Source organism: Pyrgilauda ruficollis, unplaced genomic scaffold (assembly GCF_017590135.1).
Source record: "Pyrgilauda ruficollis isolate IOZ18807 unplaced genomic scaffold, ASM1759013v1 scaffold57, whole genome shotgun sequence".
Taxonomy (NCBI): domain Eukaryota; kingdom Metazoa; phylum Chordata; class Aves; order Passeriformes; family Passeridae; genus Pyrgilauda; species Pyrgilauda ruficollis.
The window spans coordinates 1,855,445-1,878,803 of record NW_024527377.1 but is presented as its reverse complement, the minus strand read 5'-3'; the positions used below and the strand labels follow the sequence as shown (position 1 = coordinate 1,878,803).

The following is a 23,359-nucleotide window of genomic DNA, read 5'->3' as shown; positions in this document are numbered from 1 at the left end:
ATAATATTCCCCCAACCACTCTCCTTCTTGTTTTGCCTGAAATTTGGTAATACTTTCCATTCATTATCCCTTTGTAAGCTTGGAGCCTCACTAAGTTGAGACTGAGGAGCAGTAAACACGAATCAGAAGGTGGGAGTACCTGGGGGACTTCGATGTCACTGTCTGTATCCTCCTGAATAGTGAATTAGTCCCAGTTAGATGTATAAAAATGAGTTAAAGTGGTTTTAAATACAGAACATTATATATCTCACCTCTGCTTTTAAAGGCTTGAATAAACTGCACACACTTGAATATTGATCTTCAGCTGCATATTTTTTGAAAAAAGACAGGTATAGAGATTTGTATGAATGTTGCCCTCCATTTTGAAGTTTCTTTTTCTTAGGAAAAAAACCTGTTTAATAATACTGTTGCAGGAAAATGCAGCACTTGGGACATATACTGGGTTCTTAACAGTGTGGCACCTGCTGTAGTCTCAAACCCTGGATTTTGGGGTCCCATTTTTCTCTCACAGGCTGCCCTGCTGGGCCCTCAGGTGTGTGCCTGGGACTGTCGTGTTTTTCCTCATTGGGTAACAGCCTTCATGGCATGGATTCAGAGAAACAGATCTCAGGTGAGCCCTAGAGATGCTGACAGTGACAAGCATGTGTGCAAGAAGAACACATGCTCCCTTTATAGTTAAAATCAAGTATGTGGTCGGCTCCATTTCATGCATTTCTCATCTCTTCTTCAAGGATAATGGTGGAGAAATGCAAGGCAGTATACAAAATTTGCAGTAAATCCTATTTTCTATTTATCAGTGAGTAAACTGGAATTTGTCATGTACAACTTTTTTAATTTTATTTTTGCTTAGCTATTGAAAGGGGTCACCATAGCCAGTGGTGGAGTGTTACCCAATATTCACCCAGAGCTGTTGGCAAAGAAGCGGGGATCAAAAGGAAAACTGGAAGCCATCATCACTCCACCCCCAGCAAAGAAGGCAAAGTCTCCATCACAGAAAAAAACTGTATCAAAGAAAACAGGTGGCAAGAAAGGAGCCAGGAAATCCAAGGTAGAGTAATGTGTTTATTTTAAGCCCAAAGCTTGCCAGCAGTAGCTGCAGGGAGCTTCACACTGGGTCAGCTCTCTGTTGCATGTGTTGTTACCAATGGTGATTTCAGCCACAGTGTGAGCAGGGGAGGATGAGCTCTGCCCTCTCCCTGGTGTGCCTGGAGCCTGAACACCCTCAGGAGTGTCCCAGGTGTGCATCACACAGGTGGGCCATAAATACTCTTTATGTTTGTAAGAAACATTCTGAGGTGGGCAGAGAGTATGCCAGGAGACAAGAGGAAAGAGTCTGGGGCTGTACTGGTCATGCCTTACAGGTTTCAGTCTGTAGGAGTAGGAAATCTTTCCTATGTGTACTTGTGTGGCCAAGGATGTTTTTTTCTTTTGCAAAGCAACTACAGTTAAGCAATATGTTTGGCAAGTAGGAAGAAAAGTACAGGAATTTCACATGAAATGGACAAGGAATGTGAAAGTTCCCTCTGGGTCAAGCAAAGCTTCTTTATTTATCCTGTTTCTGTTTACTTGGTCTCTCTTCTGATTGTTTCACTCTTTTGGTTTATTGAGCTGTTGAATTTAGTTTTCTCCCTCAGAACACCTATTAGTTGACATTTCAAATGCGGTGCTTCCAATAACCTTGCACTAATAATTCCCCTAAATCTGGATTTTTTTTGCCCTGCTTGATTACAAAAGCAGGAAGTCTGTTGTGGGGTTCTGTTTTTCTTCCACACAATAAACTGTATTGTCTGCTTACTATATTGGTATTTGGCTAACAGTAAACTCCTAGGGAATTGAAATAAGACCCATTAAAATCTAATTTTCAAAACACTGTAAAGTAAAGCATGGTTACAGCTTCCAAAAGCACAGTGTACCCTTGCATCAAAGTCATTTTGGTTGCTTGGCCTCAGACTTAGTTTATATACTTTGAAAAGGGTTAATAGGAGAACAGTGGCTTGCTGAGTGTTCCAGGTGTCTTTTTTTTTGCTTCAACACAGATATTGCTGAGGCACCAAATATTTATATGAAATTGTAAGTAATAATTTTATTGAAAATGTGAAATTGGCACCAATTGGGTTTATAACCACAGCCTTTGTGAATTGACTTCCTTTTCAAAATGTTCTAATCCTCCTTTTTGTTCAGTAAACCAATTAATTCCTGAAACCTGTTATTTCACTGCAGTAATAAAGTTGAAAAAATAAATGGTGGTTGAGGGGAACTCCTTCTCTCTCCTCCAGCAGTTTCACTGGAGATGAAAGTAGGTGATGATGTTAAATAAAACAGAAAATTGTTCAGCCCATTTCCTGCAAGCAGGCAGATAGAAAGTAGATGTATTCTCTTGACACTGCTTCTAAGGACAGCCACATTACAAAGGAGAATTTCTAAAAATAAGTCTGTGAAATCTGGGAGCACCTCCCTTCACAGATAAAATTTATTCTCTGACAAGTCGGTTTCTAGCTTACAATGAGTGTCTGCCCACACACAGAGATCTGTAATCTTTGTCCACACAAGCCATTAGAAAGCTGTTAAAAGTTTGGGGCTGTTTATATGTTTTCCTACAACATTTAAGACAACTGTCATCTCAACTGCACTGCTGTGGGCAAGAGGAGGTGCCTGTAGATTTGCAGACGTTGAGGTCGTTTTTCCTATTGATCCCTTCAGCTGTTATCAGGCACTACAGTTTAAAATCCAATACCACTGTTTGTACAGGCATTTTATAGCCTGCTAAGCATTTAGTGCATGTCATATATCTTAGTGTCATTAAACTGTTTTTCTCAGAGCCTTGAGTTAACTAATTAACTATATTTCTGAAAGAAGAAGCAGGGAGAAGTGAGCAAATCAGCCAGTGCTGACAGTACAACGGAGGGAACTCCTGCAGATGGTTTCACAGTCCTGTCCACCAAAAGCCTGTTTCTTGGCCAGAAGGTATGATCCTGCATTTTTATAAATTAATACCTATTTTTCTGTGCTGCTTAGGGAACAGCCCCCTCCTACTACACCCTTTTCCACAAAACATCTAGGTACAATGGACATTTCCCCACTGAGCAATCAAGGAGATGTATGATATCAGTTTCCTCATCAAAGAAATTCTCCGAAGCAACTTCTAGAGCATTTTAAAAAGTACATAAGTCTTCATGTGACTACATAATTAAATACTTAATTAGAAGGAAAGCCTGTGTGCTTGTAATCTGTCTCTTTCATAAACAACATAATTGTTACAGATAAACATCTGCCAAAGAGATTTTTCTAAGCATAAAATGTATTTTTTCCAACAGTCAGCCCAGTTCATTGCTGATGTAAATGATTTACAGGTTTTTATCAAAACCTATTTTAGACATTTGTTCATAATAATGGTTTTATGCTGTGTTCTGCTTTGTGATTTATAGAAGTTAATGTTGTGTAATAATGAATGATGCTTTTATGAAAAGCTAGAGATCAACAATTCTTTTTTTCCCTGTGAATATGATTTGGGATGTGGGTTGGTTTAATACAAATACATATCTGCTTAAAGAGGATCCATTTAAAGAGATGAGTCATTAAATTAATTTGGTCTTTTATCCTGAAACCTGCCTTTAATTTGTGATGCAAAATTTTCTTAAGTAAAACTGCATCTTTCTGCTATCATTCAATAATCAGATCATTGTGTTGTAAGCCATAAAAGATGAGCCATTGTCCATTGTGGAATGTAACTCCTCTGACTCATTTTTATTTCATACTGAGGTTGTTCTCCATTTATCTTCCAGTTTGTTTGCCAAGTAACATGCATGAGAGTAACATTTTTTTCAATACTTCTGATTTTCCACATTTAATTTTACAGCTACAGCTAGGTGGCTGGTTTGGTAGAGTTGGATTTTATTTTACTCCTATTAGTGGGGGGGTTTTTCAAAAACATTTTGATGACTAAATTAGAACCCAAAATTTATAGTCTACATTACTCTTTCAAGAAATCAAGTAACTTCAGACTTCTGGAGCTGATTTTGAGCTCATTTTAGTTACCATAGGAAACCAGCAATAAGACCTAGAGTTGTGTTCCAGCAAGACTGACCCAGCAAATCAGTGGGGCTTTGCTGTTGAGCTCAGTGGAAGAAAATCATGAACTCCAGGACTGCTTTAAGCTGTGGTGGGCAAAGTCAGTGTCTGTTGTACAGCTTCCCAGTGAACCCTAATACTGGGGAATGGACTTACTGGCTTTCTCACTCACTTGAGTCCAGCCCCCTGAGAGAATTACTGGTGTGACACATCCATCCCTACACTGGGTCCTTGTCAGTTAGCCCTGCACATGAGAGGGACCAGGTGTTAACATTTTGTTGTAACACATAAGGAAAAGAGAAATTAAAAGACAATGCAAACCTGTTTGTCTCCTGTGAGGGAACAGTCCAAATCAAACAGATCATGTTCTGAGGGTTAGAGAAGGCATTTGAAGAATTGCTGCTGAGATCAATCAATCAGGATCTTTCAAACCTTCTGTGACATTCTTGAACACTTTTCCAGCACATCTGTTTGGTTTGCAAAACCATTATCTGCCAGATCAGAAAATCCTTTGCTAAATGCAGAGAAGGAAGAAAACAATCTTGGTTTTGATATCACACCATTCATAAGTATTCAATGGAAAAAAATATTTTTCTTGGCCCCATGTTTATGGAAGGGAAGGGAAGGAACTTACTTGCAAGAGCAGCTCTTCATCCTTCTAATGACCCTAAATTTAATTTGATGCAAAATCCACAAATGACAATGTTGCAAACTTGGGTATTGTTCAGTTTTTAAAATTACAGTTATTGCATTAAATGTTTAACTGCTGACATGCAGCTGGAAATTCTTAGAGGTCATGAAATGGCAAAGAATCCTTCCGTTATACCTGTAAAAGTTTATTAGTGCCACATTAATTATTAAAATCTAGTTAATATGTAAATGATTGCACATCCATAAGTGACATCCCAGTGGAAATGTGGCATTGTGCACATTAACTAGTTTGTTTTTCCTGAGAGTATTACAAAGTAGGGGCAGAGTTGGAGGATCTCAAGCCTAAGCTTTAAGTTTTGGACTTTCCAAGAGACCTCAGCTTTTGGTCTGCACTAGGTATCTTCTGTTTTCACTATGAAACTCATACCAGAAAAAGTTTCAAGACTTTTAAGGTAATTTTGTCTGAAATTAGAAATGTCAGGCTTGGCTTAGAAAATATTCATGGATGTGCTAAGTGCCACCTGCATTTTATCTAACTAACATTTAATTGAAATGTTACCTCAAGTTATGTCCATTCTTTGTTGCACATGTATATGCAAGTTGTGTCTATTTATTTTTTTAGTGGCCCTTTAGGGGATCACTTCTGCCTAATACATGCTTCATACTGTTGGGTAGTGAAATTGAACAATTACTCATTGGAGGATTTAATTCCGCAGGAAAAATTCTGATTAATTTTTTATTTGCTTTTGGCAATTGGATAGCTAACATACATTGAGTAATAAATGCAGAATTTAGTAAACTAATACTTAGCTGCCAACACATGCTATCAGTCTTGGGCAGCTTTTTAAGCATTTTCTTGTTGTTACTAAATTGAAACTTTAATTACCAGCTGGCTGTTATGTAAATCCCATATATGAGTAGGCTCAGGGATAGATTTAAGGTCCAAAACAAAAACAGTCTGCAGCTGATAGATCTGGGGCAAAAACTTGTAGAGCACAGAATTTGGAATCAAAAAAATCACTTACAGAATGAGCAGAATATGTTTAGGAACATACTATAATCTCCACAAAACAGTCGTGGTGTGTGCATGTGTTTTGCTGTTGTTTTTTTTTTTTTGATTTTAAAATTCATTAAGCTTTTTTAACATTTTGCTTTGATTTGATTTGATTTGACTGGTTTTTTAAACAGCAGTTGCTTGTAGTCAAACTCAAGACTCAAACTCCTGTATGAATAACTCACCACATGTGAAGTATTAAAGGATTCCAAGCTATTTGGAAAGGAAGCTTTCTTAGATTTTATTACAAATTCCCAAACACACATGTACTTAAAACAGGGCTGAATTACACTCGTTTTTAGTCAAAATCACCCTAGTTTGAGGTAACATAGTTTACGTAAGCAACATATGCAAATTATATTAAATTGCAGGCTTTTAAAAAGAGAAAGAAGGTCAATTCATAGAATCAAGTGAATGAAATGGAAATATTTTCTTCAGAAAATTTTAATATAGGGATGGTGGCCTCCTTAAATGTCCCATTCACTTGTATGGGTTTCATGGACTGGCTCATATTCCCTGTTAATAAATTAACATACACAAAGAAATTATTTGAAGAGTTGTCTTTAAGAATGTGGGCTACAACAAACAGATAAAATTCTGATATGGATGATATAAAGTGCCATGCCTGAAGATGAATGTTGTGCTTTGTAGGCTGAGGGCTTTGGATTAAAAGGAAAGCCTGGCCTAACTGCAGCTGGTGGCAGGAATTGCATAAATGAATGAGAGCTTTCTCCTTCGTGGTTGCTCTCCATATCACCCAAACAGCTACTGGAAAAATAAGTTAAAATACATATTGTAAACTCAGGTGTTGGTTATGCTATAGCTAATGTACTTCCCCAAATGAAAAAGTCTGGAAAATCGTTTGCACTTTTAAAGTATTTAAAGTTTGTCAGGAGTAAACATGGTTCCTGTGAAGTCAGACTTCCAGCAGAAGCTGTGAAGCAGTGTCAAACCTGCTCAAACTCTGATTAGAAACTTCCCATAGCTGCAGTATTGACCTTTGCCAAGTTTAGCATTCCCAGTAGGTTGCATCAAATTGTAGAGTTTTGTGTTGTGGGTCACATCCTATGAGGAGACCCCCAAACTGTCTCTTAAGAACACACCGTGCAAATGTGAGATCAGTCTCCAGATCTCTGTGCTTCCTCCCACAGTCCCCCTGTGTGCCTCAGGAGAGAGGAGAAATCTTCCTGTGATTTCAGGAGAAATCCTCCTGATTTATAACAAGAAAGAAATTGGAAGACATGCTTGAAATATATGGGGGTACTTAGAGGAGTAAATGAGTATTAATGGGTGGGTTTAAAAGGGACGAAAGGAAGTAAAGTAAACAAAAATAAAAACTAGAAGCAATGAGCACGTAATATCATGTGCCTGCTTATGGTACCTCACCAGACATTCCCAAAGGCTGCAGAACTTTAATGAGGACTCAAGTGCTGTGATACAAAACATGGTGACCACTGATAAGGAAAGAAAAAAAATCACATCCCCTTGTTAGGATGGAGGAATTGGTGGAGATAAGTGTCTGCTTTCTCAGAGATAGGCTCATGTTTGCTGGCTTAAAGAAGGAGCAGCAGCAGCTTTGATCCTGTTCCAGTGCAAAATAGTCCCAGCACATCCCTGTAACTGATGCTTAAGGGATGCTTAGGGGGTCCTTCATCTCTGTACTTGGGGAAGAAACGAATACCATCATTTAATGGCAAAATTAGAATCACAGAATAATTTGGAAGGGACCTTAAAGCTCATCTCAGTCCAACCCCCTGACATGGGCAGGGACACCTTCCACCAGACCAGGTTGCTCCAAGCCCCATCCAACCTGGCCTTGAACACTTCCAGGAATGGAGCAGTCACAGCTTCTCTGGGCAACCTGTGCCAGGGCCTCATCAGCCTCAAAGGGAAGAATTTCTTCCCAATACCTCATCTTAACCTCCCCTCCTTCAGTTTAAGACCATTCCCTTTGTCCTGTCAGTCCATGCCCTCATGAAAAGTCCCTATCCAGACTTCTTGTAAGCCCTATTTAGATACTGGATAATAATAAGAATCCCAAATAGTTATCAGTGTAAAACCAAAATAGAGCTTACTAGTTAGTACACTCATGTTCTCCCAGTATGAACAATGTTTGAGTCTTGTGTTTGAATTTTTTGGGCTAATATGCCTTTATGACCTGCCTTTTATTTTGCATATTTGTTTGCAGTGATGCTATCTCCATCTGTGTTGCAAAGCTCACTTTTCTGCAGCTTCTCTGTGATTTCCCAGCTGTCCTGTTATTTCCCACCTCATGCTTTTCTTTTCAGCTGAACCTTATTCACAGTGAAATCAGTAATTTAGCCGGCTTCGAGGTGGAGGCCATTATCAATCCTACCAATGCTGACATTGACCTTAAAGATGACCTAGGTAAATGGGGCATGGGTTGACACAACTAACGGTCACATGGAAATTATGGAACCCAGAATTTACTCTCTAGGGCTTCATACCTTTAATCAGAGCAGAAATTCAAATCTTGCAGGTCCTGCTTTTTTGAAGATCTACATTCAAAACACTTTTTGACCAATTCTGAACACTTGCAGCTATTGCTAGTCTTCAAGCTGATTTCAGTTCAAAAAGTTTAAATTCTTTTCCATAATGATCATATGTGACTGTTAGCTATTTTGGGGGGTTTCTTATTTGGATACTTTGAGGACTAAAATACTTTTTTGTCAGGTTTTCTCAAAATAAGCAGTTTCTCCATACTACCTGCAATCTCAGGGGTTTTATTTCAATACTTAGAGTAGTTTTAAAAATTTTGGAAAGGGCTTATTACACAATTAGCTGTCCCAAATCTTCCATACCTTGATTTGATGTTTAATTCAGTCAATAATTTGTTTCCATTATGTTTCAGTTCCTCCCTGTCACTTTTACATTCAGCTGGAAACAAATACTGCTGTTATACCAAGAGTGAACTATCATGGGTGGAGAATCACTTTTGAAGCCTTTCTCTTGTTTCAGATTGATAACAAATCAAAAAATCCTTCTTTAATAGAAGTTTATTCTTCAGCAAAACAAAAACTTCCTTTCATGCATTATGTACTGCATTCCCTTCTTATTTGAGTAGACCTGCTGCTGACTTTTTTTTGAAACTTCCTTAATGGAATACAACCCATAATTCTAATACTGCTGCATTTCCTATGGGAATGTACAGAAGTAACTTCACAAGAAAAAAGATCTAAGAAGGCTAATTTTTATATCAGCATTTCTTAGAAATACATATATTTCTGCAAGTTAGCTATTCCAGCACATAATTAAAAGATATGCCTTACTTTTAAACATACAAACAATATTTGTATTTTTTAAAGCAAATTCTGTACAACCCTGGCTGCAAATACATCGTTTCCTACAGGTGAAGGAAACTGGCATTTTTAGAAACAAAATGATGAATGGCATTACATATGAAAATCAGTGGCTGTCAGCTTGTTAGTGCTGACAAAATGGAGAAACTAATTATTTTGTTTGTCTTGATGATCCTGAATTTCTCTTTTTTAAACAGATTCCATATTTTAATGTCATGCTCTGTGGGGAACTGGTTGTTCAAGGTTTCTGCAAAGTGAAATGGGGCATTAGCTGATTTTAAAACTTTGGAAATTATCTCATGTGATTGCTCTGACTTGTCATTTTAACATTTATTTGATCATGTCATACTCAATATTCCTCCTCCTGCTCCCTACACCCCTTTCTCTACACACACCTGCACACACAACTCAGCATACTCCTTTGGCGCAAGGTTTGGAGATGTAAAGGTAGGAAAATATGGACGTTGGTACATGTGTAAATGTAGAGCCTGTGCTGGGTCTCTGTCCAACGTGGTTGATATACATCTGTTTACCTGTTGTAGTTGCAAGTTGTACAGGCTGACATTGCCACGATCGACAGTGATGCTGTCGTTCACCCGACAAACTCTGACTTCTACACCGGTGGTGAAGTAGGTAATGGCAAGTTCAGTGCTGCGGAGTTCGTATGTGTGTGCATGGTCGATCAGCAGCCACCAGCTTGTTGTAGCTATGCAGATCTGCATTCATTTCTCACTTCCAGCAGTCCCGACTGATCGTAACTACAAATGAACTATTACAAACCTAGTGGGCATTTTTAGTTTTTGTTGCCAAATCAGCCTTTCAGAAGTAACCACGGAGTGCACCACCAAAATTGAAGTGCAGGAACAGTGCGTTAAATGCAGGCACGTGACCAAGTAAATGAACCAACATTGTTGGTTTGACAAGTGCCTGAACGTGGTTTGAGTCTTGATCTTTAGATTTTAACCAGTTCCAGTGCACCCTCTCCTTGCCAAGTTTCAGATGTTCATGTCTGGATTCACAGGCTGGATCTAACCTGTTTGTATTTTCCAAACTCTTAAGATTATCCTTATGGACCGATGAACTTCCTAGCCCTGCTCCACGGTCCTCACACCCACAAGCCCCGGCTAGGGCTGCACACACATCAGTCACCTGAGCTACAAGGATGAGAGAAGGCATGACAGGAAACAGGACAGACTTCTTAATCCAGCCATTTTAACTGTCCCTTGAGTAACTCTTCTCCTAGCCCTTATCTTACCCCTCTGATATACAGAATGTTGAAGGATTTTATAAAAGGATAGGAGTACTTTGATTGAACTGCCTTGGTAATTTGAGAAGGCAAATCAGAACTTGGGCCAAATGTAGAAGTTGCTGGCAGTGCTTAAGAACAAGTCAGCTGATCCCAGCCTCTGTTCTACATCTCATCTTGACCTCACCATCGCTGTGAGAATGGGCTCCCCCATGCCCGAGGCCTTGTTTTCAGTACTGACTTGGAGGGACACACGTCCTGCACCACCTGTTTTTTCTGAAAGGGCTGCATTCTGAGTAACAAGCAGAGAAATATAGCTCTGCTTGACCTGTTGGGGCAGAAGCACTGTGACTTTGCTGGCTAAATAATATGCAGAGTGTCATAGTAGCCTGTACCTGAAGAATATGCTTCCAAAATCTGTCAGACCCATTTAGCCAATGTGCCTGTCTCCTACCCTGTGACAAAGAAATGCTTTGCTACTCTGCAAAGAAAATTGTCTCTTGAAGTTGGACTGCTCATTCCTTAGTGTAGGTTCCTGTTGCCTCTGACTGCTGTAAGAAAGAATAGAAGTGCACAAATGCTTAGCTTCCAATGATTAACTTTTACCCATCTAAATTTTTTTTAATTTTTTTGTTGGTTTTTTCCCTAACAATTTAAGTGTACTGGGGGCTTATCCTGAGAATTTTAGAGCCTAAATTTCTGCTAACGCTGTTTTCAACACTGATACCAATGCCTGCTTGGAAAGCATGAGATAATGATCTTATTCTCATGGGAGTGACACATATTTATGCTTGTGAGCAAATAAGCTACTAACCTTGAAGCTGTGAAGCAAGACTTTCCTCAAGAAACTTGCTAGTGTAGTGGAAAATGGTTAATACAGTCTGTCCTTTGCCAGATTAAGCTAATTTACGACATAGATGTCAAGTATGATTTCCATATAAACCCTCACTATTAATCAGAAGAAGAGCATAATTGAAGAGTAAATGCAGAATATTTCACTCATTCATACCAAATATTACTTTTTCTCGTCTTTGTACCAGATCTGCAAGAAGAGAGCTCAATGGAATAAACTGACATGGTTGTTCATTGCTTTTAATTATAAATTAATTCCCAGTAGAAGGGAAAAAGCTGATCCTTCTGGATTGAATTAAACCAAACTAGGCTAAATTCCATTAAATGTACAACAGCTTTGCAATGGCAAAGAAATGACCTACTTAATAGAACTTTGCTGTTCCTAGCTTCTGCACAAGGCTTAATTATGTTTCCCCTTGAAACAAGAGAAATTAAGGATTATGAATGTCATGAGTTTTAGGACTGATCAGAGTCCATGGATTCATGGGGAATATAACTGGCATACATATAAATATAAACAGGAATGATGTGGAAATATATACAACAAAAATATAACTAGAATGGAAGGCTGTTTCATTCCCTCTCCATCCCTTCTCAGTCAGATTATATAATCTAGAGTCAGCCACATCTGCTGGATGGACTCAGCAAAGGGCACAGGGTGTTGTGCTTTACTCACTGCCTTTGAAGGGCAGAGTGCTTCCAAGCACCTCAGTGCTGCTCTGGATCTCCTTTCCCAGCACTCTCCTAAGACACCTTGCTGCTACAAATAAAGCCATTACTGTCTTTTCTGAGAGGTTTGTAAGGTGATCCTCCTACTCAGTTGTACTGGGATAGGCAACTTTAAGTTCAGAAAATCCTTAAGAGTTTGGCTGAAGTATTTATATTTAAAAGCTTAAATGAGCACAAACAGCAAATTACATTCTGACCTACACAGTCTGACCTTGCAATCCAGTTTTTGGCAAACCCTGTTGTGAACTGGTTATGAAAAAGCCGAAGAAAAGGCATAGCTTTTGTAATTGTCCTCAGCTTTTGTACCCCAAAAGCAATAAAGTCCCATGAACAAAACAGACTCAGGGTCACAGAGTCAGTTTTTGAATGGAAAACAAATGCATTGTTTTTAACTTTTCAGTTTGGAAGAAATTTAGCAAAACAAAACAAAAGCATCTTGCAGTCTTCTTGGTTCCTGGAGCTATATAACCTGATTTAGTAACTGGAATCTTGGAGGAGGGACTCTGCTTCCTGGAGCATATAGTATGTGCACTTCCATCAGAAATTGCATTTTTTTTCTTTCTTCATCAGTGGAAGTAAGGGGTGTCACCAAATAAATGTCTAGATCTTTAGAGATTCTAGTTCTGAACTTTTGGGAATCAGTTTTCAAAGCAATATCTCAAATCAGAGCCTTTATGATATCACTGCTTTTTATTTATCTACCTTTATAATTAATATGCACAGTGCAAAATTATGTGGGATGCTTGTGTAGTTAGGAAAATGCTTTCTTGGGCTGTTTTTTCTTTCATTAATATTTAAAACTAGAGCTGCAAAATAAGATCTAAACCATTTAGTGATGGACTGCCTTTGTAAACAGCATACCTTTTGGTTGCCCTGACACACTGCACAGCTCTTCTCCTCCCAGAATAACTTTCTCCAGCTCCTTAGTTGTAGTTAGAGAAGTTCATTGGAGGAATGTGTTCCTTAGAGATTCTCCTTATTTCTGAGGCTCTTCCTCTTGGTTAAAGGTGGCTCAACAAGCTGGGCAGTTACCAAGTAAAGCAGCCCGCTGCACTCACGAGACTGTTTCATTCCTGGGGCCACCTGTTGGGGTCAGGGACCAAGATCAGGTGAGTTTCAAATTCTTATTGTGGCAAATGGCTCTTTAAAACAATTTGTAAGAGAAGAGGGGAAATGAATCCTAGGGGAAGGAATTACGAACCTTCAACCACTGTTGAGCTAGCACATTCTTCTGGAACATTTCACACTAAGAGATGCTCATGAGAAGGAAGGAGGTAGGGATATCATTTCAGATGTTTTTTGACAGTAAATTCAAGTCTGAGAATGTTAGCTAGGGATACCAGTGTGAGGTTTTTGGGTTGTTAGGGTTGTCTTTTTGTTCTTTCTGTTATTGTTGTTGTTGTTTTTAATGACTAGCTAATTCTCAAGTCCCAAAAGGTTTAGATCTTACTTTGCAGTCCCCAAAAAATGTTTGGGCAGAAAACTCTAGAGTGATGTAACAAAAGTGAGTGATGAGTCACATGTCTGCTGAGATCAGAGGAGTAAACTAACAATTCTCTGTTCAGGGAGCACTTTGGAAAAGAAAGGTGGCAAGGAGTTTGTGGAAGCCGTCATTGAGCTCCGCAAAAAGAACGGGCCGTTGGACATAGCCGGAGGTGAGGCTGCGCTTCGGGACCCCCACCCAGAGCCCTGTGGGAGTGGGCTTGGCTCACACAGCCCAGCTCCCCCTGCAGCACTGCTGGGGCTCTGCTGTCTGCAGGCAGCTCCCAAGGGCTGTGTGTTTGTGTTCTCCACAGTTAAACTGCACACATTGCATCTTAAGTAACCTTTACCTGGGAAATGGGCAGTGCTGTAGTGTTACAGTAGAGCCAGGCTGTTCACAGGTATGTGCATGCACACTCAGTGTTGATCATTAAGGGCACAGTTCAGAAAAGCAATTAATGAAATGCTTATTCTTGAGTCCAACTCTGTTAAACATCTGCTTTGCTGAAATGCCGCTGACTTTCACTGAACTTAAGCATGTGCCTAAAGTTCAGCATCTGCTTGGGTACTTAGTTTAATCAGTGCCAAAATCATCACTATAAAAGCTTATGACTTTTTGATGCCTAGTTATCAAAATTTATGTAATCTCAGAGAAAAATCTACTATGTGAGTAATAAAGTTTGATAATGGCAATATATAATTTTACACCATCTGTGAAATTGCTGATCCATGTTGTTCATATAGAAGGCTGATTCTGCCATCTGTGTTTATGCTATAAAAATAAATACAGTGTGCACAGTTTTGTAAACGAATCCTAACTACAGCCGAAGGGGAGATGTAAGAATTCAGCTCTGACAGGAAAAATTACAACTGTTTACTTCTGGAGCTTAATACTTTGGGGTTTTCTCCCTTGCATTTTAAAAATTTTAATAAGTTTTTCTTGGAATTTTTGTTCTGTGAAAATATGCAGAATCAATTGCCCACTTTTTTCTTTTTACTAACTTCTGCACAAGATTGCTTACCAGCCCAGACCAAACCGCTCCAAATAGGTGGCAAGTTGAAAAGAAAAGTTTATTTTTCTCAGCTGTTAGTGCATCCCTCAGATCTGGAGGTTGCTTGGCAGACTTACTCCAGGGCAGCTCTGACTGCACTGGAATAAACTGGTTGGTAGGGATTGGGGTTGGAGGACTCTAGAGAAGAACTAATACATCCATTTTTCAATCCTAGATATACCCAGCGTTCAGATTTTTCAATTCTATGGGCATCCCTTTAATTTACCCATAACCAGAATGCTTACCTGGAATGTGACTAGCACAGAATAAGTCCATAGTTGGCTTTATCTTTCTTACTTCCCATTTCAGTGCATTTGCATTTGAAGTAAAGGACAGCTGCTCTTGGTAATGAACAGTTGTCCTCATCAGAATCCTAATGAGTTAATTAATGACTACCCTGGAAAACACTCCCTGAGAAATATTAAAGTTGGTCATGTGTATCAATACAGTATTTTATTCTTTCAGGGTGAGGATGATATCCACATTTCACATCTGACTAGAGATATGTCAGCTGCTTTTAATAGATTTTTTTGGGATTTATGATGTATTCAGAATCTGCCAACCTTTTAGTTGCACATTATGACAAATTAACATTGCCTAACACTGAGGCTATTCAACATGTTGGGACTCTGCAAAGTCATAAGAACATAAATGCCTGTGCTTCCATTGTCCTTCAAAATGTTCTGGTTAACCCCTGGTCAGGATCCATATGACAAAGTCTATTTTCTCTTTCCTGCAGCAGCCATGAGATCGTATCCATATGTGATGATTATGTGCCAAAAGTTACCTCTACTATACTTAAATAGCAAAATACCTCATAAACATTCCAGAATGGAATAGAGGATTTCTATAAGCACCTTTGCTTATAGACTGATTTTTAAATTTTTTAAAAAACTTGCTGGTATTTTTATTATAGTTTTGTGAAGACATAAGTTACCATTTTATATCAACACTTTTGTGGGGTATTTTAGGGGCTGACTCTCTGTGAAGGATCACTGTATGTTCTTGTGAGATTTCAGATAGATGTTTTTCTTCCCTCAGCTTGTGATTAGGGTGGCTTGCTTCCCCACAACCGTTGTTTTTTTTTTTAACAAACCAAAGTTACAACTTTTTATTTGCAACCACAGCCCAGTGAGTTCGGAAATGACAGAGATCCTCCTACCCTGGCTTCTGGCAGGCAGAGCACAGTCTGTTGTTGCTCTGTGATGGGAAGTGGTGAACCCAGAATGTGTTCTCCTGCAGAGAAGGAGGCCTCTCATCTGGAGAATCCTTGCCTGTCAGCAGTTTGTAGGCAGGGTCTGCTGCATCTTCTTAGTCTCCACATGTCCATGGTAATATTGTGGTGATAAGATATGATTAGCATGGTAAAAATTCTTTTTCATTTCTTTGTACATACAAGGCCTGACTTGTTGTTACATAAACAATGTGAATCAAACACTGCAAATCTGTAAATGCATCCTCTACACCCTTCTGTCAAGAATGTGATGAAAGAGAGAAACTAAGCCCAGCATTGTTCAAGTGATCTTGGATGACCCATACACAGAAAAGCTAAAATAAGGCCAGGCCCAAAGTCTTGAAATCACACAAAATGTCTTCATTATAGTTATTCAGAGACAAAGCTGGAAATTAAGCCAGAATCTTAATTCACCTCTTTTCCATCCTTCCTTTGGGGTTTGCAGAGCACTAGTAGCTCTGAACTGCTCCAGTTTGGGCTGGAGTATGATCAGAAGCCAGCTGAACACTCTGTACATTTAGCAAGAGTAGCTGAAGGTCACTGGAGTTGTAACTCCTTGTGCCTGTCCAGCATCCTGGTATTTACTGTATCTCTGCAGTAAACCCAGCCAAAGCAAGATCATCCCTTGTCTGGGTTTGGGTTCTAACAGATACTGCCCTTCTCCTTACCCAATCCTAAGTATAAATGTGCTTCCTTTGATGTCAGCCATGAATTCTTGCTCTCTCTCAAATAAGCTCGATCCTAGCTATGATTTATAAATTATCACAGCAAAATGCAGCTGGAAATGGAAAACACAAAGTCTCTGTAATCATGTTATATTTTAAGGCTGTGTGATTTGTAATCTAAAACATTCTTAGGGGCTAAGGGAATGTCTGTTGATTGTTTGCTCTTTTAATCACATGTACACTCCTTTAATCCTAAAGAGAGGAAGGTAATTATGTTTCATTTTCAATTCTTCCTAGCTGTTGTCAGTGCTGGCCATGGACTGCCTGCAAAATTTGTGATCCACTGTAATAGCCCAGGTTGGGGCTCAGACAAATGTGAGGAGCTGCTGGAGAAGACAGTGAAGAACTGCCTGGCTCTGGCTGATGAAAAGAAGCTGAAATCAATCGCATTTCCTTCCATTGGCAGTGGCAGGTAAGGTTGTCAGGCAAACCTGATGCCAAATAGGTCACATTCTCTAAGTGCCATCTGGTGTTCCAGTTCCTTTCCATGTACAAAACATATTGCTACAATGCTGGCTTTTTTCTTCCTTGTTTGAATGAGTTCCCTAAAAGAAGAGTTTCTTCTAGGTTTGTCCAGGCAGTGCTTGGAGCTTGCAGTGTTTTCCTGGGTACTGGTTTAGTGTTGGAAGATCTCAGAATGATCCATGCAAATCTTAAAGCATGCAAATGGGATAAAGAGTGTAAAATGAACTTGAAGAGAATGTTAAAAGACTTCTTTCAGACAATCAATTCATTCATATAAATTTGAGATGTGGAAAAGAACATGAAGAAAAGGGGTCACTTTTGCCTGATTTTAGTGCATAATGAAACTTACCCGTCTTACGATGGCCAGAAGACATGGCTTAGTGTTTGTTTAAGCAGCAAACCTAAATTTGATTCTCAGGATTTGCAGAGTCACTTCAAGCTTTCATCCAAAATCCATAAGCTGAATTCCACAGAGTTTACATCATGGGACTATTTCATTTAAAAAAAAAAAAAAAAAAGACCTTAAAAACCCTTGCCAAGGTCTTGGAAAGCCTCAGTCTAAAGTTCAGCTCCTCTGGCTCTGTACAGTGTGCTCAGTGCCTCTGAAAGTCAGATCATGTTCTTAAGAGTCTCAGTCCAGACTGACTGCACCTTTAGTTGAAGCTCTTGGGTTTGGGGTGCAGAGGGAGGTTGGGGACACCTGGCCCTCATTGATGGCTCAGTAGGAAGACCAAGGGCCAAATCTAGGCTGAAATACACAGTTGTGTCTCTTAACCCTGAACAAGTGACCCTCTTGAGTTTGCCATTAAAGAAGTTGGCTGGTGTACAGCAAGAATATTCTTCCCATTGTGCTGTGTTGCAACACTAGATTAATTTTTGCATGTTCTGTGGGCCAAGGCAGAAAACAGTGTTTGAGGTTTTGGGTGAATGACAAGAAATAAAAGTTTCATTAGGATGCTAAATTTAAGCAACTTGCATCATAGAAATCTCCAGCTAAGGTTAATTTGCATAGATGTCATTTTTAGGAGATAACTTGAACAAACTTTGCAGAACAGTAGAGAAATAAAGCAGGGGGTTCATAGTAACTTATTGGATTAGCTGTCAGGGTCACAGGCTGGTCAGTACAAAGAGAAGCTCTGAATCACTCTCTGGGAGAAATTCTATTCCTCCATGGAATAATGTGAAGAGTGCAGTGTGTCTGTGGAATTGGTTATGTAAAAGTGGGACCGTGTAAAGTATCTTCCACACAGCCCTGTCTTTTCTGGATAGCTCCCAGCAAAGGACCATTCCCAGCCCTTGTTGTGAAGTAGGTGATTGGTGCTGGAAGATGATGAAGCCTTGAACAATCCTCAGGATTCATATTCTGTTCTGAAATTTGGTTCCTGACAGGCAGGATCTGGGGCAAGTCCTCCACTTGGCCTATACATGTCATTGTTACTTGAGCCAGTTGAAGTGGTGTTTTTAAAAGATGGAGAGGAATCAAAAGGCCTTGAGTAATATATGAGGTTATGTATTTTTCTTTTTTTTTCCCCTTAATTAGACATACTCAAGCGTAAGTTAATTTTGGAGAGAACATAATATATTCTGACAATACTCTCTACTTGTTTTTATGAAGTCAAAAGCATTTAAAAAAGAAAGAAGTAAAGCTTTAAAAGATAACAAATACCAAAGACACCACATGTATGCAGCTGTTCTAGTACAGGCATCTGTCAAGCAGACATCACCCAATAAACCCACATAAACAGTTTCATTCTCTTTTATAGCTGAGGAATGGGATTACATGAGGGCAGTTCAAATAAATCACGAGGGGAAATAAAATAGCATACTTGTAGCATTCATTGGGCCAGATGCTCAGCTACAGCCAACTTATGGAAAGCACAGCTTGGGTTCTGTTCAGAGGTAGCCTGGAGTTCAGTCTGGTAGGGCCAGCAGGAGAAAAGGGAAAGGAGAGTTAGGGATTGAACATGAACTCATCCTCTGAGAAGGGATTTCATTCTGAGGCTCCAACTTTGATCTGAATTGACACTGGTTTGGCTAAAGTCCCAAACTGCCTTTTCACAAGAATTTAACTCAGACCCATAGATCAATGCATCAGGCTTCTGTTTCTTGCAGCCCACACATGGCCATCAGGCTAGCACCTTTCTGCTGATTTTTCTGCTCTCTCTTGTTTCTTTTGGGAGAGGTGTCCTGAGCAATGGATTGTTATCAGCTTGCCTGGGACTGTGCCTTCCTTTCACCAGGCCACTCTTCTTTCATGTGCCCTGGTGTCACACAACTTCCAGAACACTTGGAAGTTGTGTGACTTCAGAGGCCCCTGAGAACAGTTCAAAAACAGTGTATGTCCCTGGTTTGATGCTGCCCTGCATAACAGCTCAGGAGCAAAGTTCCTGGAAAGTTCACTGTATGCGAGGATGCAGCACTCATAACCTGCAAGTGCCCAGGTGTGGAAGCTGCTCTGGTGTCAAAACTGCTCTCAGTTGATTAACTTCTCACACAGCTGATTATCCCTGACCAGCTCATTTGGCTTTGGAGTAGTACAAGCTTTGCTCACGTTTTCCCCTTTTTTTTTCTTCTTCAATAGTAGAAAAAATCAGGCATTTTCAAAAAAGAAAAAAAACAGTGTAAGCTATTTCATGCCATTGTTTTTGAAATACCACAAACATTGTCTTCAAGACAGCACATATAATATCACATTACAGGCAGGACTGACATCGAATTGCTCTCTGAGAGCGTTTTTTGAAAAGGCAATGTGCAGCAAGTGGGCCACGACACAGGCAGTTGCCCTTGACATTTAGTGTGTTGCAGCACAAAATAAGAGGGAGATTACACAGCATTTTACTACCAGTGTGGTGCTTCAGTGAGCAAGTGCTGAGAAATGTTCACCTGTTATTGCCAGAGGTGGATTTAGCCCAGCTTCCTTGAACTGCTCAGGAAATGCTGAGAAACTCATCCATCTCTGTAATCTGTAAATTATTTGTAGTATTAATAGTACACACTTTATAATGGGGAGTATTAACTACCAGGTGTCTGTAAGTGCACGTCAAGAAACCAGGTGATGCTCAACAGGCTCTTTCAGGTTCTTTTTGGGTGCTATTCCTAAGAGAGTTGTCATGTCCCATCACCTTCAGACTGACTGTGGAGTGACATCACTGAGGCTGGGGGAGGGCTCAGAATTTGGCAGGTAAAACCATGGTCTGGGTGAATAGCAGTACTTCAGGAGTAACACAGCAACAAAGTTCAGGCCACATTCTAAGCCGTTACCAAGGGTAATTCCAGAAGTTTGCCATGATCTATAAAATTCAGGTCATAAAGTTCAGGTCATAGCTTTGTTCATACCATTCTACTCGTGCTTGACTTGTTTTGAGAATAGATGAGTCTTTCAGACAAGGATTCTTAGATAAAAACGTGAAGAAGTTTGTAAGAAAGGTTGTCAGGTTAGGTCCTGTAAAATCCTGTGCTTAGTTACCATTAGTAGTGGTAAGACCATATTGCACTTTGGGTCTTTTCATGTTTCATATTCTATATCAAGTTCTCTATCCCTTCTTACTTTTCTTTAACAGTTGCTTTGCTTTCAGGACAGGTTTAATTTTGCATCTCTATACATACATTGCTTTCCAGAACACAGCAGGCACTTGGTTTACTTATGTGTTAAATGAGAATAATTGACACATCAGGTATTGTGAGGTTCAGCCCAACAGTGTGTGTAGACTCTGTTCATATTTTAGAAATGCTTTTCTTCTGTTTGAGCATTTTAAGTCTTGCCTACATCAACAACTTTAATTCATGCTGTAAACGCTGGCTTTGCAGCTTTATTTGCTGTGAGGTGTTGGAGAAAAGCTGGAGCCTTCCCTCGGAGGTTAAACCATCAAAAGTTGGTTCAGCAAGTCTTGATTTTCTTTTTTTTTTTTCTCTCTCCTTCTAGAAATGGCTTCCCAAAGCAAACAGCTGCTCAGCTGATCCTGAAAGCCATCTCCAGCTATTTTGTGTCTACAATGTCCTCTTCAATCAAGACGGTGTACTTCGTGCTCTTCGACAGTGAGAGTATAGGGATATACGTGCAGGAAATGGCCAAACTAGATGCCAACTAAGCCTAGAAAGCTACAGTACCAGCCCCCTCTTCCACCCATCAGCATCCCCAAATCCTTAAATCATTGTGAGGCAGAGCATCCCTTATTTTAAATTTTGCTCATCTAGGGAAATAAAGGTGGGGGCTTTGTTGTTTTGTTTTGGATTTTTTTGTTTGTTTTGTTTTTCCTCTCTAAAATGTTTTATGTTGGCACTGATAGTTGGCATTACTGCTGTTAATGCACTGTTATACCAGGCATTGTCTGAAGTTAGTGTAATCTAGAAGATTTTATAGTTTTATTTTAATGAAGTATGAATTGAAGCAGGAAGCTGTTAGGAGTATGTAGTCTTTTACTTGTGAAAGAAACAGGCCAACCCTATTTTGTAACTGTGTTGTGGTGCTTTATCAATACATCAAGTGGCGTTCCTTTCATTTTTTAAAAGAACAGATGCTATAAACCTAATTTGTGTTTGTTTATTGTCTTAATGATTCTGGAAGAAAAAAAATACAGAAACCCTGTTGTCCTTAATTATATTTACAATTTTGAAACTGTGTGAATTGATTTAGTAAAATGTTTGAACTGTTGCTCTTGGTGTACTTGGATTGATTTTTCCTTTAAGCCTTCATTTTTTAAGTTCTGAGAAGTTAGCTCTGAGAGGGATGAGAGCAGATCAGAATCAGTGACCTGGAAGCTCGTTTGGATATGCTGGGCATCTTCCCTATGCTGGGTGCATGTGAGTGTGCTCAGTGACACTCACAGCTGGGATTTTTCCAGAGAGTGTTCACCCTTCCCAGTTGTTGCTTGAGATCCTCCTGTTCAGAATCTGCCCTAATTGCCTGTTCAGTTTGGGAGGTTGAAGCCTTTTAGATCAAGCAAGGCCTAGGATTTTTTGAACTCTTTCCAGTCATCTAATACTGGCCTGTTTGAAACTACTTTGTATTTTTTCCAAATATTTATGAGCCCTGTTTGTAGTGGTGGCCCTGTCCTTCGCACAGCTGAAATCCATACCAACGTAGACTTTATGGAAGCCACTTGGGTTTGTACTTTGAGAAAAAGAAGTTACACTGTTAAAAGCTATTGCATGTGGATGCTGCTCTGAGGGAGGCAGCTCTTCCTTTGAAGTTTTTAACTGATTGCTAGGTAGGAGGCATACGTTTTCCATCTCTGCTGAAAACTTCATTTGCTGATGAAAGAATATTTCACATCCAGTCTGGATTACCCCAGAACAACAAGCAGACCAAATTTGACTTTTCAGTAAGTTCAGGAATACCAAATATTGAAAATGTGTAGCTTGAACTCCTGCAAAAGTTTGGGGATTTTTTTGTAGAAGTCAAAATACTTGGAGCCTTCAAGTGTAGAGAAGCAGTGGCAGCAATAACAGAAGGCAAAATTTAAAATACAAAATAAATGTTAGTTATTCTAAATATATACCATAAGTTAAAAGGAACAAAGAGTAAATTATTTTTGTGCTTCAAATGCATAGTTGTTTCACCAGAATATGAGCTCAAACTTCAACATTTTTAATGGCCAAAATGCATTTAGTGCATTTCTTAAACAGCACCTTAAGGACAGCAAATGAAATAAGATAGAGTACTTCAGGCATTTAATTGTGAAGCATCTACTACTGCAGTTGGATCGATCCTTGGAGTTCAGCTGAACTTGCACTTTCCCCAAGTTTCACTAGATGTCACTAAGAGAATTGAAAAACATAAAAAAACTCTCATGAGCAGCTAACTTGGACTGAAATGGGCCTTGATTTTTTTCAGTACAAGAGGGGATTTTTAACACAGGAGAGCACACATTACACTGAGCATTCAGATAACAGAATCCTGATCTGTTAGCAGTGTAGAATTTGCTACTGTATTACATCTCACTGTTTTAAACTCTGAAGGCTTTAATGTCAACTGAAGTGTTTATCCAATTTATTTTCTAGGTGGTTGAAAGTACAGTCTCCAGTGGCATTTAACAGATCTCACTCACACTGCACCAGGCTGGGAAGGCCAACTTTTGTCTTTCAACTAGAAAATCCTAAAGCAAACTGAATTGCAATTCAAGTCACATGGACTTGCTTCTTCTGGACTCACATCTCAGCTCCTTATTTAGCTGTGGGCTTCATAAGAAGCTTGGCTGACTTCATTGGGATCACCTGTGATGTGCCATTTTATTTACTGGAATTATGGTGCTTTTGTAAGGAAAAAGCAAAACCAGAATCATTTGCAGTGTTGCAGCTGGTCTCATGAGGGACATTGCCATGTTCTCTCTCCCTGCAAACACCAGAGCATCCTCTTCTTCCTCCTCCAACAGCCCAGAGCCATCTGTGTTCACCCACATCTCCCACAGCCCAAGGAGTGCTGCTCCAAGGTCCCAAAATCCAGCAGGCTCTGTCAGGAGAGCCAGAGATCCCAGAACAAGCT

At 39.5% G+C, this 23,359-nt stretch overlaps 1 protein-coding gene across 12 annotated transcripts in view; it reads left to right on the top strand.

Annotated features, from left to right (window-relative positions):
* The window catches only part of LOC121361293 (core histone macro-H2A.1), a 43,049-nt gene extending 21,520 nt beyond the window's left edge, over positions 1–21,529 (top strand). The window contains exons 4-9 of one of the 12 annotated variants that reach the window (XM_041481833.1): positions 851–1,048; positions 2,857–2,964; positions 8,062–8,161; positions 13,486–13,575; positions 16,651–16,825; positions 20,801–21,529. In XM_041481833.1, the coding sequence (XP_041337767.1) occupies positions 851–1,048; positions 2,857–2,964; positions 8,062–8,161; positions 13,486–13,575; positions 16,651–16,825; positions 20,801–20,966 (837 nt within the window). In that variant the 3' untranslated portion in view covers positions 20,967–21,529. Of the gene's footprint in view, positions 1–850; positions 1,049–2,853; positions 2,965–8,061; positions 8,162–9,635; positions 9,727–12,927; positions 13,030–13,485; positions 13,576–16,650; positions 16,826–20,800 lie in introns of those variants that run through there. The other 11 variants (XM_041481832.1, XM_041481835.1, XM_041481834.1 and 8 more) reach the window with 11 other exon arrangements.
* Positions 21,530–23,359: the final 1,830 nt, after the last annotated feature.